At 41.1% G+C, this 17,295-nt stretch overlaps 1 protein-coding gene across 6 annotated transcripts in view; it reads left to right on the top strand.

Moving 5' to 3' along the window:
• Positions 1–17,295, top strand: part of PLCE1 (phospholipase C epsilon 1) — a 219,957-nt gene that overhangs the window by 85,119 nt on the left and 117,543 nt on the right. For all 6 annotated transcript variants that reach the window (XM_070752402.1, XM_070752405.1, XM_070752404.1 and 3 more), the window contains exon 3: positions 1,710–1,968. In XM_070752402.1, coding sequence (XP_070608503.1) covers positions 1,710–1,968 — 259 coding nt within the window. The remainder of the gene's footprint in view (positions 1–1,709; positions 1,969–17,295) is intronic.

Below are 17,295 nucleotides of genomic sequence, written 5' to 3'. Positions count from 1 at the left end.
TGAATAAACTAACAGCTATGTTGATTCTTAATATTTGGATAACCTATACAGTTTTGATGTTTTATATTGCCACCCAAATCAAAGAGTTACAATTATAATCCTCTGTTGTGGAATGGTTTTATCTGGTATTTAGAATTCTGTTTTAATGTTAAGATCTTTAGAGGTACAGTGGTCCCTCGATTTTTGCGGATTCGAACTTGGCGAAACGGCTATACCACGGTTTTTCAAAAATATTAATTAAAAAATACTTGGCTGTTTTTTCCCCTATACCACGGTTTTTCCTGCCCGATGACGTCATACGTCATCGCCAAACTTTCGTCCACCTTTAATAAATATTTTTTTTAATAAACTTTAATAAATAAACATGGTGAGTAATAATCTAAATGGTTGCTAAGGGAATGAGAAATTGCACTTTAGGGTTTTAAAGTGTTAAAGGAAGGTTTGTGATACTGTTCATAGCCAAAAATAATGTATTTACTTCCGCATCTCTACTTCACAGAAATTCAACTTTCACGGGCGGTCTCGGAACGCAACCCCCGCGAAAATCGAGGGAACACTGTGTACACGTTAAATACGAACTTACGAATCTTCTAATATTGTAAACTCATTATAACTTATTACATTGTAAAATGCAGATTGAATGATGCTAAACTCAACTTGCCAAAAGTCTCCAGGATTCTTCCGTTAAAATAATTTACCTATTTTGCCTTTTAGTTATTCATAAATCAGAATAAACTATTGTTAAAATATGATTGGCTAGTTTCCTGCAACATCTTAAGCCATATCCAAGGAAGTCACACCATAGCAGTGATGGCAAACCACAGCCATTTCTGTTGGCATGCGAGCCATTGCTCTAGCTCAGGTGTGGGTGCATGTGCATGTGGGTGCTGGCCAGCTGATTTTTGGCTTGCACAGATGCTCTGAGAGGGCGTTTTTGGCTTCCAGAGAGCCTCTGGGGGATGAGGGAGGACACTTTGGAGCCTTTGGAGCCTGGGCAGGGCAAAACATGAGCCTACCGGGCCCACCAGAAGTTGGGAAACAGGCTGTTTTCGGTCTCCAGAGGGCTTCTGGGGAGGGTGGGGGAAGCTGTTTTTGCCCTCCCCAGGCATTGAATTATGAGTTTGGGCACTTGGGCATGTGCGATAGCACGCGCCCATGCTCTTTTAGCACCCAAGGGGAAAAAGGTTCGCCATCACTGCACTATAGCTTTGTGTAATGTGTAAAACTAGCCCATAGGAAACCCTTTAAAAATCATTTTGCAATTTTTAAATTTTATTTCTCTTTTGTAGTATAAAGTTCTCGGCAGCCATGTCATAGCTTCATTTTTTCTGCACTAGAGTAATGTTTATGTATAATGTCTTGATTATTTCCGGAAGAGTTTCTATTTAATGCCTCCTGGTGCTAATAATCCATCCTGGAGTTTTTCCTTAACAGATTATTTTCCCAATAAGTAAAAAAGAAAGAAAGAAAGAAGAGTAATGCTGTAGGATGGGTAAGGGAGAACAGAGGAAAGACACATGCATGACAATCTTTATCTGAAGTCCAACATTCTGTAAGTAACACAGCATAATGAAAGTCTGTGAAAGCCTTGTAGGAAAGCTTCCTGAAAGAGCACCTTCTTAAATTAGATTTATTTCTTTTTTATTTTTATGCTTGAAGAATAAATTCAACATAGAACACTGTTTATTCACTCTGATATTGTTTTTCAGCTCTTCGGGTCAACACAAGGAGCTGAAGATTCTTTGGACTCCTTTCCACATCCAGTGAGAATTTTGTTAATGCCATGCCACCATACAAGTTGCATGACTCCATGTCCTCGAACAGCTCCTGAGTACCGGGCTACCTTAAGTAGAACTTCTCTTTCAGACTTTATCAGTGGAGCCTTACTCGAAGCTACTCTATCTCTGGGAACAAGAAGTGGCACCTTAAACATTTCAGGAGGATCAACTGGAAAGACCATGTTAAAAGGTAAGGAAGCTATATAATTTCCGATGACCTGCTTGTGAAAGTTGTTATTTGTGGAATCTTTGTTCAAAGAGCCATAGGTGAGCCAAATGGTATGTGCATGTATAGGACAGAAGCAACCTAGAACTAAGGAGAAATTTCATGACACTTAGAACAATTAATCAGTGGAACCACTTGCCTCCAGAAACTATGACTACTCCAACAGTGAATGTTTTTAAAAAGAGATTGGAGAACCATTTTTCTGAAATGGTATCGATGGCAAACGGTTTTTCCTATCGTGCACTTGCACATGCCAACATCTGTATTGTGTGATTACTTTTTATTATAAGGGTTTTAAAATTATTTTTAAATATTGGATTTGTACACTGTGTTTTGTTGTTGTGAGCCGTTCCGAGTCTTCAGAGAGGGGTGGCATACAATTTAATAAATTAATATAATATTATTATTATTCAATGCACATCAAGCGCCCCCGCTCTCCCATTTTCTGACTACCAGTGGGCCTGGCAGACCCATTTTCCACCCTCCCCAGGCTCCAGAGGCTTTCCTGGTGCTTGGGGAGGGCAAAAACACCCTCTCTTGCCAAAAATGCCCTCCCAGAGTCTCCATGCAAGCCCAAAAACAGCTGGCAGGCCCAGAAGCATGCTGGAGCTGAGCTAGGGCAATGGCTTGCGTGCCAGCAAATATGGCTCTGTGTGCCACCTCTGGCACGCATGTCATAGGTTCGCCATCATGGGTATAGGGTTTCCTGCCTGAGTAGGGGATTGGACTAGAAAACCTCCAAGGCTCCATTCCACTAGGTTCAATCTCCATAGTTATATTATTTTGTGGAGTCTCTCAAATTTCATGCTTTTAGGAATGTTAACCACTTTAGATTATAATGTCTCAAAGCACTGGATAAGTGTGTTTTTATTGCAGTTTATAGTGCAGTAAGATTCCATGTCAAAGTGGTTCTTAATGAAATGGAATTAAAGTACAGTCCTCATTGTTTTGGATAAATTCAGAATACACATCTCTTTTGGTGTTAAAAAATTAGGTGTTCATTATGTTCCTGAAAAGTGATGGTCAAAAGATTTATAAAATGAGAAATTAAATAAATGCATTGTTTAGTTTTAGAATGTAGTAGATTAACATAAAACTTCTATGAATAAACATTGTTATATTTTAGTGTACTGATTTTTACAACAGTGTCAATCTAGTACAGTGGTACCTCATGATACGAACCCCTCGTCTTACGAACAACCCAAGATACGAACCCGGAGTTCAGAAATATTTTGCCTCTTCTTACAAACTTTTTTCTTCTTACGAACCCGCTGCCGCCACCGCCGAGAAGCCCCGCCGCCCGGCTGTCGCTTTTTGAAACAGCCGGAGGGCTTCCCAGCGTCCTCCCGAATGCCGAACACCAATCCCGAACTTCCGGGTTTGGCATTCGGGAGGCCGCCGAGAAGCCCCCCGGCTGTTCTAAAAGGTGACAGCCGGGCGGCGGGGCTTCTCAGCGGCCTCCCGAACCCAGAAGTTTGGCAAAAGTTCAGGTTCGGGAGGCCGCTGAGAAGCCCCGCCGCCCAGCTGTCACCTTTTAGAACAGCCGGGGGGCTTCTCGGCGGCCTCCCGAACGCCGAACCCGGAAGTTCGGGTTTGGCGTTTGGCGTTCGGGAGGCCGCCGAGAAGCCCCCCAGCTGTTTCAAAAGGTGACAGCCGGGCGGCGGCGTTTTTTTGTGGGGGGTTTTTCGTTGCACGGATTAATTGATTTTACATTATTTCCTATGCGAAACAATGTTTCGTCTTACGAACGTTTCATCTTACGAACCTCCCCTGGAACCAATTAGGTTCGTAAGATGAGGTATTACTGTATATTGTTGCTATAAATACTATAACATTTATTGGGAAAGTAATGTATGTGTCTACAACTGTACAATACATTACTAAATTAGATTCTAGATCCTAATTGTTGCTTCTCTATAGCAAATTTGGAGATTGTAGGATACAGAGAAGAATGCAGGGTAAGGATATATTTAAAACACTCTCAACTTTCCAATCACATCTTCCCAAACACAGGGAAATACTTTTAGGAAAACCATTTCTCTCATATATTCTGATGTCATTTTCTTAAAACATTTTTTTGCTATTTTTCTATACTCTTTTGTTTTGTAATATACAATGGACATGGGCAGCACAGTAAAGAAACATGATTTGTTGTGTATTTAAGCACATCAAACTATTTAGTGGATAAAATTATTATTAAACAATTTGTTTGCCAGCTGTTCTACTTCCTGATACGATAATCTTGCTATCCTTATTACTCTTTCAGAATATTATATTATTGATATATTTTGTGGATCATGTCAAAATTATTGAACTCATTTGAATATTTTGTGCTAAAGTTCAAGAGATGTATCATTTTGTCACATGATAAAAATAATGGTGTTTGTTTTTTCATGAAGAGATAAATACTCATGTAGACCAGAATTAATTCAAGTAAATATCTTGATAAATTTGGAATTTTGATAATATAAAGAAAAACAAACCCATACCTAAATTTTATGTCATGTACTAATTAGGAACATGTTTGAATTTTTAGAAAATCATTGTGAGGGAGGTTTCTGATATATTTTGACAATTATTTAAAAGGATATAATTTACAGTGATCCCTCGAGTATCGCGAGGGTTACGTTCCAAGACCCCTCGCGATACTCGATTTTTCGCGATATAGTGGTGCGGAAGTAAAAACACCATCTGCGCATGCGTGCCCTCGCGCATGTGCAGATGGTGTTTTTTACTTCCGCACTTGGGAAGACCCCCGCCCAACAGCTGAGGACCCGCCTGCCCGCCGCTTGTCCGGCCGCTGCGCCGCTCGTGCCGCCGCTGCTGGCGCGAGCAACGCCGCTTCCCAGCTGAGTGGCGCGAGCAACGGCATGGGTGGGCGAAGGGCGGGCGCGCGGACAAGGGGCGCACGAGCGGCGTGGCGGCCGGACAAATGGCGGCCGCGCCTGGCGGCAGCACGAACAACACAAACAGCATGGCGGCCGAACAAACGCACGAGCAACGCAAGCGGCGTGGCGGCCGGACAAATGGCGGCCGCGCCTGGCGGCAGCACGAACAACACGAACAGCATGGCGGCCGAACAAACGCACGAGCAACGCAAGCGGCGTGGCGGCCGGACGAATGGCGGCCGCGCCTGCCGGCAGCACGAGCAACACGAACGGCGTGGCGGCCGAACAAACTCACGAGCAACGCAAGCGGCGTGGCGGCCGGACAAACGGATTCTCCTCCGACCTGCCCTCACCTTAGCTTCCAGCTGATGCTTCGATCCTTGGAAGAGGCCAGAGCGCCTTTCTGCACCACACTCTGCGCTCGGGTTCCTTTCCGGAAGATGGAAGTTTCTCTCTTTCCATCCTTTCTAGCAATACAATACTCGATGGTTAAAACCATTTTAACCATCGAGTATTTTATTGCTAGAAAGGATGGAAAGAGAGAAACTTCCATCCTTCCATCCTTTCTAGCAATACAATACTCGATGGTTAAAACCATTTTAACCATCGAGTATTGTATTGCTAGAAAGGATGGAAAGAGAGAAACTTCCATCTTCTGGAAAGGAACCCGAGCGCAGAGTGTGGTGCAGAAAGGCGCTCTGGCCTCTTCCAAGGATCGAAGCATCAGCTGGAAGCTAAGGTGAGGGCAGGTCGGAGGAGAATCCGTTTGTCCGGCCGCCACGCCGCTTGCGTTGCTCGTGCGTTTGTTCGGCCGCCACGCTGTTTGTGTTGCTCGTGCTGCCGGCAGGCGCGGCCGCCATTCGTCCGGCCGCCACGCCGCTTGCGTTGCTCGTGCGTTTGTTCGGCCGCCACGCCGTTCGTGTTGCTCGTGCTGCCGGCAGGCGCGGCCGCCATTCGTCCGGCCGCCATGCCGCTTGCGTTGCTCGTGCGTTTGTTCGGCCGCCACGCCGTTCGTGTTGCTCGTGCTGCCGGCAGGCGCGGCCGCCATTCGTCCGGCCGCCACGCCGCTTGCGTTGCTCGTGCGTTTGTTCGGCCGCCATGCCGTTTGTGTTGCTCGTGCTGCCGCCAGGCGCGGCCGCCATTTGTCCGGCCGCCACGCCGCTTGCGTTGCTCATGCGTTTGTTCGGCCGCCACGCCGCTTGCGTTGCTCGTGCGTTTGTTCGGCCGCCATGCCGTTCGTGTTGCTCGTGCTGCCGCCAGGAGCGGCCGCCGTTTGTCCGGCCGCCACACCGCTCGTGTGCCAATGTCCGCGCGCCCGCCTTTCGCCCGCCCACGCCGTTGCTCGCGCCACTCAGCTGGGAAGCAACGCTGGGGTTTCCCCGCCGCCCACGCAAAGGGGAAACCCCGGCAAGAGGGGGAAGACCCAGGGAAGCCACCCAGCAGCTGATCTGGCCAGGGGGAAGCAAACTCCACCATCTACGCATGCGTGGCCATAGAAAAAAAAATGGCGCACATGCGCAGATGGTATTGTTTACTTCCGGGTTGAAAACTCGCGATATAGCGTTTCGCAATAATCGAGATCGCGAAACTCGAGGGATCACTGTATTGCCTATTGCTATGTATGAAAACTAACAGTACAGTATTGATTATTAGAACATTTTGACCTCGCTGAGTCTGTATTGATTTCCATGTAGCATAAATATGTCTATCTTTTTCTTGTAATTAAATCAAATGCTATATTTCTGAATAATTTAAATGCTTTAAAATTTTAATTGTAATGTATTTAGATTAGTCTGTTTTACTAATGTATATATATTAGGGAGTTATTTGGCACATTTAAAAAAATAAATCACATAGAAAGTCACTGGGCAAGTTTATATAATCATAGAAGAATTGTAATTTAATTGCATTCTAATACTAATTAGTGAGAAATATTGAGAAAAAATTATTTTATTATTGTGGATACAATATTTTTATCAATAAAAATTCATAAAATTACAAATTGGTAAAAGTATCAGGAATTTTGTATCACAAATTATTATTTTTTGTTTAGATGGCAAGTGTTGCTTTTTCCTTTTCCCTAACTGATAATTTCAAGTTCTCTTAACTCCTTATTTGCCCTATTTGAATATCACAGTCAGGGATAGCTGTGCAAATTTCAACGTATAGAAGAAAATATATTTATCAGATAAATTTTAGAGTAATGGTGTGTGTGGGGAGCAGATCATCCTGAAACTTTTTTTTCTTATTTCCTTCAAACCAAAATTTTGAAAATCATAACAAAATGTCTATTGGTGGTTTTCCCACAGTATGGTAAGCAAGATTGTAACAGGCCCCTGGGTAAGCTTAATTACAGTGCTTTTTTTCATCTAGAATTCTTGGCACTGTCTTAGAGATTCCAGAAAGTTGGATAATAATAGCTGCCCAGGTTTAATATTAGAATGTCATATAGCAATCTTATATAATATTGCAAACAAGGGTTGTGTTCACCAGAAATTGTAGAAAGGATATAAATTTTTAGGAGTTTACAAGATTATTATTCATTTATTTGCATGAGAAAAAAATAGGGGTAATAACTTATTTCATTGACAAAATTAATAATTACTTAATTAGTGCTAACTTACTTCATTGAAAAAAGATTTTAAATACAGATAGTCCTTAACATATGACCACAACTGAGCCCCAAACTTTGGTTGTTAAGTAGCACATTTGTTAAGTGAGTTTGCCCCATTTTGCGATCTTTCTTGCTGCAGTTGTTAAGTGAATCACTGCAGTTGATAAGTTAGTAACATGTTGTGATTGGATCTGGCCCAGCTCCTGCCCCAGGGAATGTGGAGGTGGAGGCAGGGGAAACGTCAACATGTCCTAGGCCTGTTTTGTTGCCGACAGAGTCAGGGAGTGCAGTTTCCTCGGACGAAGAAGGTGGGGGTGACTTGGAAGAGTGGGGCTTGGCACACAGCCCAGGAAGCCAATCACCATTATCTTCGGTCGATTTGGATGACGAAGTGTTAGACCCACGCAGGCGCAGACTTATGCATCGAAGAGACCAATTGAGGAAATATTACAGGAGATAAGAGAGGCCACCTGTGTTTGGGTGGGGCTCCAGTAATTAGAGCTGCTGCTATAAATAGCAGTGTGCTAGTTTGGCCGTTGTGGAAGATTATCTGATCGCAGTTCTTCAGGATTGTGCCTCGCTGTGTCTGAACTTTGTGGATTTTCCACGCCTTTGACACCAAAGCAGAGTAAAGTGTGTGTGTGTGTTTCACTTTGTGGGAAGAAGGAGGGCTGTGACGTTTCTTCACAGCTATTAGCTAAGTACTTAAGGACTGATTAAGGGACTTAAACAGCCGACAAGGTTGTTTTGGGGAAGAGTGCTCTTTGCAATACAAAAAGGGTGCTTTGTTTCTTTTGAATTTTGTGATAAAGAACATTGTTTTGAATTTTCAAATGTGTGTGTGTCTGAAATTTGTACCCGTGAATTTTCGGGAGGCTTCTACCAGAGAGCCCAGCAGAACAGTAACATGGCTATTAAATAAATCTGGATTCCCCATTGATTTTATTTGTCAAAAGTTTGCATAACGTTATCACATGACTTGAAACCAGGTGTGGGTTCCACTTACCTTTGCCACTAGTTCGCATCACACTGTTTCATGCACACTTGATACATTTGTGTGAACACACACCTCTCCTCATGTAGCTATAATCAGTATAGCTCAGTAGCTATAATCAGTACGAAACACAGCTGAGGAGCTGATCAGCTGTGCTCTGGGCAAAGGAATAAAGGTAAGTATAAACCCTGGGGATAGGTGGGAGGACCCTTTTTCATGTAGTGGAAAAAACTTCCAAACTGTAAAAAAAAATGGAGGGAAAAAATAGATGGCAGCACCCATGAACCTGCACCTACCAAACCTGATCCGTGACGCCATCGTAACATCTTCAGCGGGTCACTACCAGTTCAGCAATCCGGTCCGGACCAGGAGGAACCCATCCCAGCTTGGAGTGTTGCAACATGGTACAAAGTTTGTAAATGTAAAAAATGGTCATAAGCGACTTTTTTCAGTGCCGTTGTAACTTTGAACTTTCACTAAACGAACTGATTTAAGTAAGACCTGTGGACTTCAACTTCCAGAATTCTGCCAAGTTTGGTGACATGTGCATTAGAAGGATATGGTTTTATTTTATTTTAATACAATCTGATTACAGTTAAACAGTTTCATTTCATTTGTAGTACGGAACCAGCTATGATTTTCACTTTAGTCAAATTTATATTATAGTTGACTACACATAATAATGCTCTGTAAAGACTTGGAAAGAGCACATTTTGGAGCAGAAATACGCTCTAAAAGCAGGGCTTGTAGAAACAATTTCCTGTTGATTCCCCCCTCCCCCTTTGCTTCAATTAACACTCACATAGCTTGTTCTTTCACAACAGGTGATAGCTAATCTTCAATATAGAAGTGCAAATTTTATTTCCAGTCAGACAGCAGGAATAATTCTGCTATAACGAATTGCAAATTGGATTAATAAAGTATAATTTCCCCCCCATCCTTCTTATAGAACATATTGTTTATGAAGTGTAAAGAAATCACCAACAAGGTTTCTTTTTGTAGCTAAAAATATCAGAATTTAGCCCTGTATTATTAGCTTTTAATAAATTAAAATAACATTCACCCTTGTTCTTTCTGATTCTTATAGATATATATTTCTGATACACAATTAGCCACAATTGGCCACAATATTAGTCCACAATTGACCCAGTAGTGGGTTCTAAAACCCTTTACTACCGGTTTGCACACGCGCAAAAGCGTCCTGAGTGGGAGGGCGGAGCCTCTCACCGCCTCTCCTACCGGTTCTTAGAACTGTGCCAAACCCGGAGTAACTGACCACTGAACTGGCCACAATGTGAGTTTGGCTGCATTTTACAACCTTTCTTGCAACAGTTGTTACGTGAATCACTACAGTAACATAGTATCCATTGACTGCTTGTCAGAAGGTCACAGATGACCCTGGGACACTGTGCTGCCCCACTCACTCACACTCACCCGTCCAAAGGAGGCATCGCAGACACTGCAACTGTCATGAGTCAGTTGTTAAATGTCTAAACTTTGACCACGTGACTATAGATATGCTGCAATGGTTGTAAGTGTGAAAAACAGCCATATGTCAGTGCATTATAACTTCGACCAGTCACTAAATAAACTATTGTAAGTCGGGGACTACTTGTAATTGAGAGGTAAGGAGTAGAAGAAGATGATATGATTTTTTGAAGGTATAATTGAGTTGAATGCCCGAAGTATCTCATGAATGTGAGGTGGGGGGCAGTGGGGGGGAAAGAGTTTGGAACTTCAGATCTGGGCTATAGCTCCCTTTTTCGGTCAGTTGTAACTTTGAAGAATTAATAAGCGACAGATTGTAAGTCAAGGACTATCTGTAGTAGTGGTACCTCCCCAGACTCTAATATCAAGTAAGATTCAAGTGCTACAGTAGGTTTTGGGGTTTTGTACTGCAATGCTCAATTTTTAAAAATATATTTTGCTTAACTGTAATATTCCCTGCAGTACATCATTTATAAAGTGAAGTATCAAAGCAATTTGCCAAAGCAATTTTCATCTCTTCAGGGAGAAACATGATTTCACTAGTAGTGGGGTTTTTTTCACTGTACAATTACTATTAGTGCCCTACTATGTCTCATTATTTTTGGATATTTGTTGAACCTTTGTAATATTCAGTTTGAAAATAGATGAATCTGAGCTGTGACTACATATTAACCTTTATTATTTTAATGTGTTGTTATTTATTAGATAGTTAACCTAATAAATATTATCTTTGAAACTATTAGACAACTTTAAAAATGCCCTCTTCACATGATTGAGCAATATGCTTAAAGCTCAATAGAACATTGATATAATTTGATCTAAGCAATTTAAACAAAAAACCATCTGATGAACTCTTATTTTTAATATGATTTGTTGCCAAATCAACAAATCACATTGCTTTTTCTTTAAATACTGTATATAAAAATTAAAATTTCCAATGACAGCACAAACATGAAAATGGCAAAATAGATGCTAGGGAAAAACTTCACTACGGTTTTTAAAAAAAAATATATATATTGGCTCATGTTTTAATTTTAAACTTAAAACAATCTATATAAATTCCATATACATGTTTTTCCAAGGAGAAAAAAAGTTATTTTTTCTTAATGGCTTTCTGAAATTGTAGTGGACTATTGTAAATATGACCTCTCCCCTATGGGCTGTCTTTAATGCCTTTTTACTTGTTATTTATTCAGTGTGAAAGATTCCTTTCTTTTTAATAGTTAGGAAATGCATGAACAAAACTGTACATTTGGTGACAGATTCATAAAAGCCATAAAGGGAATGTAACTGATACAAATTTATTTTTAGATGTCATGATTAGACTACTAGTTAGGAGACCAAGTATATCTTTCCTTGTCTGAGGATTTTGTTGTTGTTGTTGACAACATACTAGATTGGATCAAAAGATTAATGCTAGCTTTCTTAAACTAGAAGAGTCTTTTTTTTAAAAAAAAAAATTCCTCTTGTATTTGTCTTTTTGTTTGTTTGCAATTTAGAATTCTCGACAGCTTACCAGCATTTCCCTTTTAGTAATGTTGGTAAAAGGATGTCATGGGGTCCCCTTCTTGATTATAAATTTGTTACAGGCAATACATTATAGGTGCTGAATTTAGTATTAAAGAAAATTATCTACCTTCTGTTCTGCCGGCGTGTGCCAACCGCCCTTAATTACAGGGTAATAAGTCTAAGCAGACACACACACATGATTGAATGCAAAATAAATGTTCTTTATCAACAGAAGAGAAGAAAAAACTCCCTTTTAAACTTCAAAGGGATTTCTTGTACAAACAAGGCACAGTTTAAATGCAATCCAATTTCTAACCCAGTAACTGGGAATTTGAGTCCACTAATGTTCTCCAAACAGTGATAAACACTCACAATGAAGTATAATCCAGAGTCCAGGAATTCCACAAACAGTTTTGAATACAAACAGGAAACAACAATTCACGGTCTTGACGAAACTACGATAAGATAATCTTCCACAACAGCCAAGCCAGCACGTTGCTCTTTTATCAGCAGCTCTAATTACTGGAGCCCCACCCAAACACAGGTGGCCTCTTATCTCCTGTAATATTTCTTAAGTTGTTTTCTCCTATGCCTAACTACGCATGGGTCTGTCATACATTCCTGATCTGAATCCAGCGAAGATAAAGATGATTGATCTCCTGAGTTGTCTGCCAAACCCCCCTCTTCCATGTCACCCACACTTCCTTCGTCAGAGGATACTGGAAATATCTTAAGCAACTGCAAGCAATATCTGCAAGCAACTCAACAGTCACCCTTTTGCATTTTTACAGCAGAGAGTTGCCAAGCTTTATGTTCATAGGTGAAACATTTGTAAAAGTTGAGATTATTTAATTCCTCCTCTGGTTCATGTGAACATCCATTCAAATGTTATATTTATTTATTCATTTGTCCAATACACAACACATATGGAAGAGAATAGACCTGAAGTAATATATATAAAGATAATATGTAAAAATAGAGAAGATATATGAAAGGAAGAAAATATATATGATATATGAGATAAAGGAAAGACAATTGGACAGGGGACGGAAGGCACACTAGTGCACTTATGTATGCCCCTTACTGACCTCTTAGGAACCCGGAGAGGTCAATCGTAGATAGTCTAAGGGAGAAATGTTGGGGATTAGGGGTTGATGAGTCCGGTAATGAGTTCCGCACTTCGACAACTCGATTGTTAAAGTCATATTTTTTACAGTCAAGTTTGGAGCGGTTAATATTAAGTTTGAATCTGTTGCGTGCTCTTGTGTTGTTGCAGTTGAAGCTGAAGTAGTCATTGACCGGTAGGACGTTGCAGCATATGATCTTGTGGGCAATACTTAAATTGTGTTTTAAGCGCCGTAGTTCTAAGCTTTCTAGACCCAGGATTGTTAGTCTATTTTCGTAGGGTATTCTGTTTCGAGTGGAGGAGTGAAGGGCTCTTCTGGTGAAATATCTTTGGACGTTTTCAAGGGTGTTGATGTCCGAGATGTGGTATCCAGACAGATGAGGTTCCAGACAGATGAGCTGTTATTTCCAGAAGTACCATATTTTAGAAAGTGGGGTGATTTATGATTTATGGCGTTCTAAAGATGAGTCAACATCAGATGTGATCCTCAAAGCTAAAGGAATTTTTTTTAAAAAACTATGCTTTTTCTGTAATGTAAACTGATGTATAAAACTTGTATATAATAGTATTGGTGTATTAATAACTGGTGGATTTACACTTCACGTGAATAAAAATTACATGAAGTGTTAATACCATTTTATAATATCTTAGTAAGACCACACTTGGAATATTGCATCCAGTTTTGGTGGCCACGATATAAAAAAGATGTTGAGACTCCAGAAAAAGCAGAGTGACTAGGGGACTAGAGGCTAAAACATATAAATATCGGTTGCAGGAATTGGGGATGTCTAGTTTAATGAAAAGAAGGACTAGGGGAGACATGATAGCAGTGTTCCAGTATCTGAGAAGCTGCCAGAAGAAATACTTGAAGGCTGGACAAAAATCAATGGATGGAAACTAATCAAGGGGAGAACGAAGCTAGAACTAAGGAGAAATGTGCTGACAATTAGAACAATTAATCAGTGGAACAGGTTGCTCCAGATCTTGTGAGTGCTCCATCACTGGACATTTTAAAGAGGAGATTGAACAACCCTTTATCTTCAATGGTATAGTGTTTCTGCTTGAGCAAGGGGTTGGATCAGAAAACTGCCAACATCCCTTCCAACTCTGTTATTCCGTTATCACAAAGCCTTGGAAGGATGGTTTCTCAAGCTTTATCAGTACTGCGCAAAAAATAGATGAACAGCAAAGGCATTGTGATGTTATTTCAAGATCATATATCAAAATGTAGGAATTGTAGTGCCAGTATATATTAGCTCATTTCCTTCCTTAACTTCCTGCTATTTCTGACCAATACTTGATGCTGAGATGGAACATAGACCTTGAAATCTGTGTTGTAAATATCAGTGTATGAACAGACTGCCCCCGTTTTAGGTATCCTGTAGATCAGTGCTTCTCAACCTGTGGGTTGGGACCCCTTTCGGGGGTGGAACGACTGTTTCACAGGGGTCGCCTAAAACCATGAGAAAAGACAAATTTCCCATGGTGTTAGGAACTAAAGCTTCCATTCTGGCGCTTTGGAACATATTTTTACAATCCGACCAATCAAGCATTTACATTGGGGATGACCTTCTGACCTTCCTGCCAACCAGCTTAAAGCTCTTTTGGGAGAATTAGCACTAGACTTTTGGTTGGGGATCATCACAACATGAGGAACTGTATTAAGGGGTTGCGGCATTAAAAGTGGTGTTTTTTTTAGAATTATTTAATTCTGAGAAATATTTTTAATTGCTTCTGCTGTACTTTCTTAAAACGTTATCTCTTTAAACACATTTGTTTCGTTAAAAAAAAAATCCAAGGTGAGGCCAGGTAGTAATCCAGATATAATAATATATTCATCTACACCAACTCTGAGAACAGAAATGGGCCAATACTACCTTCTGTTGTCATAGGAGAGCTGCAGTGCTGGCTATTGTCTGTTATGTTACAGAGACAAGACTATATAACTTCTTCTCTTCCAGTGTTATAATTTTCATCATAAGAATGACTTGAAGGTGCAGGAAGGACAAACAGTACCTTTTAGAGACCATGGTAAAACAAATAGTTTTTAATGTTCTTCACAATTTTTGAGCCTGTTTGTTCTCAGGCATTAAAGATTTATTGTTATCTTCACAACAACGTGTGGGGTAAGATAGGTCGGGAGTTAACAATTAGCTCAGGAGGAAGTATTTACATTTTTAGTAGCTAGGGTAATTTTGGAGGAAGCCAAATGTGGATAAAATAAATGGATTTTTCTGGAGTTGAACTGGGCTTCACTTTGTCATTGACAGTTGTCAAAAATTACTCCTGGGGGAAATGTGGTGGGTATCTTTGGTTTTTTGGAAGAACCAAAAATCAGCACTGAGAATCCTATAGAACAATATAAGTGTGATCCAGGAAAAATTATTTTGCTAGGTAACATGAAAAGATGGGTAGGAACAAGACAAGAAAAAGTACCAGTAATTGGATGATTCAGAGATACTGCTTATATTAGTATTATCTTATTGACTTGCATTTTTTTCAACCAAAATGGCTTGCAATTTAAATGAAGCTTTAAAAAAATATTTTTTGTACTTACCCTGCAATTTTTTAAAATCCTTTTAGTTTCAACCTGAGGCTGTCTTATGATTGGAAAGCCAATGAAATGTGTGGGATTACGTTAATAGACTTTGTGGGGAAATGCTTAGTGAAATTATGAAGTGAAAAAGACTGTTAATGAAGGGGGAAAGGGTATATAAGAGAATTACTATAGCAAAATAGAATGAAGAAAAGATATTGTATATTATATAGAAAGGAAGAATTAGATAAAGAAAGATACAGTTAAGACTAAAACAGGAACAGACTGCAGGATAATTTTGATGGAAATAAACATTGTTCATTGAAATTAGTGAATAGGGATAAGCAAGGAAAGAAAATGGAATTAAAAATAAAATTATGTAACAATTTAAGTTGAAAATGAATGGAGGGAAGGCTAGAATAAATACTTTATATATTTGTATGGGACTGGGAATGGTATGTTGAAGGGAGGAATTGTAGTGAATGGGTAAAGAAATCATTAAAAAACATTAAATTTATTTGCTGTGGGAAATTCTTGTGCGAATAAATGCCTTTTTCATAGTGCTTTACAACAATTTCTGGGTGATTTACAGAATCAGCATATTGCCCCCAACAATCTGGGTCCTCATTTTACTGATCTTGGAAAGGATGGAAGGCTGAGTCAACCTTGAGTCGGTCAGGCTCAAACACCTGGCTATAGGCAGAGTCAATCTGCAATACTGCAACTTGTAACCACTGGGTTCAATGACCAGTAACAAAATGGAGGGACACAACTGTACTTGTGATGGGTGTGTAGGGGAAAGACAGGATGGGGCAGGTTGAGGGAAAATCTTCCTGGAGAGCACCGTTTCCTGTAGGTTGCGCGCGTGAGCGTGTGTGCACCCCAAAATACCACCCCCGCGCCCTTTTCCATGGGCGCGCAGTCCCCATCCCCCTGCCAGCCCGTGGGGGGGGGTGGGGGTGGGGAGGCGCCGGCAGTAGAAGGCGCTGCCCCCGCCTGATCCGCTCCCTCTCCTCCTCTTCCAACGAAAGAAACGTGCGGGAGCTGCTTGCTTTCCGTGAAAGCAGCGCGCCTTTTAAACATGCTGCTTTCCTGCACCTCTGTCCTGGGGGGGGGAGTGGCCTCCTCCCCCCCCACCCAGGAAAGAGTTCCTGGCCGGCACAGGGCTTTCCTGCCACTCTCCCCCGAAAACACAGCGGAGGTCCAGGATGACAGGCGAAGCGAGGTGGAGCAACGCGAGGCTCAAGCTGGTGGCGGAAGACCTCCGTTGTGTTTTCGGCTGGGGGGGGGCAGGAGGACCTTCCTGGCTTTCCCGGGCAGCTGGCTCTAGCCTTGTGCTGGTCAGCAAAGCCGGAGACATGGAGAGAAAGGAAAGAGAGGGAGGGAAAGAGGAGAGGAAAGAAGGAGGGAGGGAGGGAAGGGAGAGAAAAGTGAATGAGAGGGAGAGAGAAAGGGAGGAAGAGAGGAAGGAAGGAAGAGATAAATATAAAGGGAGAGAGGGAGAAAGAGAGGGAGGGGAAGAGGAGAAGGAAGGAAAAGAGAGAGAGAAAGAGAAAAAAGTGGAAGGAAGAGAGAAGGAAAGAAAGGGAGAAAGAAAGAGAGAGAGAGAAGATAGGAAGGAAGAGAGAGTGAGAGAGGGAAAGAAAGAAAGTGAGAGAGGAGAGAGGAAGGAAGAGAGAGAGTGAGAGAGAAGAAGAAAGCAAAAGAGAGAGAGGAGTGGAAGGAAGAGAGAGGGAGAGAGAAACGATAGAAAATAAGGGGGAAGAGAAATGAGAAAATGATTGAGGCAGAGAATGACAGGAAAGAGAGAGAAATAGAGAGAGAAGTGATTCTTGATAGCATATGGTAAAAGCACTTAAATAATAACAGAGAAAAAAACCCCCAGCCCTCACCTGTTTTTATTAATACAGTAGTTATGTTTTTGGATTTGCTGGTTATTTTAGTTTTAATAGTAATAGAGTTTTGTTTTGTTTTATTATTAATTTATTTTAATAAAAAAGTAGGGATTTTATTTATTTATTTATTATTTGTTTGTTTGTTTGTTTGTTTGTACTTCTATGCCGCCCAGTCCCAAGGGGACTGCCACTCAGACACTGTACTTTTCCGCCCACCCCGAAAAAAAATTAGAGGGAACAT

This window comes from Erythrolamprus reginae, chromosome 5 (assembly GCF_031021105.1).
Source record: "Erythrolamprus reginae isolate rEryReg1 chromosome 5, rEryReg1.hap1, whole genome shotgun sequence".
NCBI classification, from domain to species: domain Eukaryota; kingdom Metazoa; phylum Chordata; class Lepidosauria; order Squamata; family Dipsadidae; genus Erythrolamprus; species Erythrolamprus reginae.
This window is presented reverse-complemented; position numbering and strand designations above follow the sequence as displayed.